A 2,100-nucleotide genomic window follows, 5' to 3' on the forward strand; every position below is an offset into this window, starting at 1 on the left:
AATTTGAAAAAGATGTTTTCACCTTTTTGGATTGTTATATGGCTTATTGTTATTGCTGTTATGATTGGTTTGTGTATTTTGGGTTACTGCTCATACCGATGCTGGAAGCGTTCCCAGTTTAAATAGGAGCATTTAGCTGTGGCTGTACAGGCTTCTTTGGATGATGATACAACGTGTGTAGCCATTTACTTGGCTCAGGCTCGGCGTGCTTAGATTCCCCGCCTTGGGATACTCAGTGACGGGTAAGGACGGAAGCTTCTGTCTACCAACCTAAGACAGGTCGTATTGGGACATGAGCCCTGCGACTGATGATGGGTAAGGAGATAGAAAAGTTCTGCCACCTAAAACAGAGGTTCCTTGGCTGATGTGTGATGAGTTGATAGCATTCTTCATGCTATCAAAGAGAGATGGGGGAATTATGGCGAGCCATTATGGTGAGCCTTGACACAGGCCTAGCCATGATTGAACTTTGAGTCACCTCGCTGGCACGGACGTGCTCTCGCCCATAGCCATGGGCGAGTTCAGCTGGTAGCAGATGTAACCCATAATGGTTGTTGTTTCCCTCTGGAATGTGTGGGCGGTACTCTCGCTCCCGTGTAGCCCTCGCTCCCATGCAGCTGGAACGTATAAAAGGAAGAGGTTCTGTAATAAAGATAGCAAGGAACATGAGAAGAAAAGTGCCTCCTGTCTCTCTGTCCTCGTCCTTTCAGGTTTAGGACCTGCTGGCAGGATCCTGACGTCGCGGCTCGCGACAAGTGGCGCCCGAACAGGGACCTGAAAGAATGAGGATATGCAATCCCGGACCCAGGTCGAAGGTAGCGACGGTGCTCCGGAGGACTGACCGCTGCGCCTGATCCACGCAGTAAGTCTACCGTTCACTTCATGAACTCCGGACCCAGGTCGAAGGTAGCGACGGTGCTCCGGAGGAAGGTAAAAAGAAAGTAAAAATAAAATAAAATAAAAAATAAAAAAATAAAAAGGTAAAGAGAAAAAAGTGAGAGAAGGTAGAGAGTGTCAGATCCATTAGGGAAGAAAAAAAAAAAAGAAAAAGAAAAAAAAAAAAATGGGACAATCAGAATCCAAAAGTTATCTAGCGGATTCAATTCAGAGCCTACTGAAGGCACAAGGAGTAACAGTTGAGAGGGCAAGATTAGAGGCCTTTGTTAAGATTCTGGACACAGTTTGTCCATGGCTATGTAATAAGGCAGAAATAAATACTGAAGTATGGGAGACAGTCGGAAACCAGTTGGATGAAGCCCTTCTGGCCGAGCCTAATCGTTTCCCAGAAGGTGCTCCTTTTTATTGGGCTTTGTTAAACGCAGCTCTCACGACCCCAACCAAAAAGGAAATCTTGGAAGCCTTAGAGAAGGTGCATGTAGGGTTAGAACAAATTAGAGAGGAGCGCTCTCAGACTTCAGAGCCCCCTGAATCTGGAAAATGTCCCCTTTCACTTGAGCCCCCTGAGCCTCCGGATTCTGGAGGACCTCCTGTAGCACTATATCCCAGTTTTGAGGCTTTTCAACAAAAACTTGAGCGTCCACCGCCTTCTGCACCCCCTCCCACTCAGAGGGAGGCAAACCTGGCTCAGCTGTGCACTATTAATCAGGAGCTCAGTGAGGAACTTCAGCTGAGGCAGCAGATTTCATGCCTCTCGAGCAGACTTGCGTCTCTTCGTGCCTCAGAGGCCAGGCCTACCAATGAGCCCAATGGTAAAGACCCCATAATATCTGAAGGGTCTCAAGGCATAGCATCTCCTTTACAAGAGGCTCTCAAACGCGCTGCAGCACAAGGGGAGGAAATCTTTAGACTATTCCCCGTCATTCAGGTAGAGGGACTCCAAGGGTCGATTAGAGAACATCGCCCTCTTGAATTCAAATTGGTGAAAGAATTAAAAACTGCTGTAAATCAGTATGGCACTGCAGCTCCTTTCACTTGTGCTATCCTGGACTCCATTACTGGATCCTGGCGAAACACCAAGTGATTGGATTGCGGTCTGCCGCGCAGTTCTTTGGGGATGGGGTTTTTGCTTGTGTTTTTCCACAGAATGCTGATCAACCATGGTGGATCCCAGAGCATTTTATCAAACAGATTAACGCAAGC

The 2,100-nt window shown here is 47.4% G+C and overlaps 1 protein-coding gene across 1 annotated transcript in view; it reads left to right on the top strand.

Annotated features, from left to right (window-relative positions):
- LOC109117714 overlaps positions 1–2,088 on the top strand; it is a 6,277-nt gene extending 4,189 nt beyond the window's left edge. The window contains exon 2 of the mRNA XM_019205987.2: positions 1,091–2,088. Coding sequence (XP_019061532.1) covers positions 1,091–1,981 — 891 coding nt within the window. The 3' untranslated portion in view covers positions 1,982–2,088. The remainder of the gene's footprint in view (positions 1–1,090) is intronic.
- Positions 2,089–2,100: the final 12 nt, after the last annotated feature.

The sequence above is a fragment of the Fukomys damarensis genome, unplaced genomic scaffold (assembly GCF_012274545.1).
Source record: "Fukomys damarensis isolate Sample0158 unplaced genomic scaffold, DMR_v1.0_HiC HiC_scaffold_73960, whole genome shotgun sequence".
NCBI classification, from domain to species: domain Eukaryota; kingdom Metazoa; phylum Chordata; class Mammalia; order Rodentia; family Bathyergidae; genus Fukomys; species Fukomys damarensis.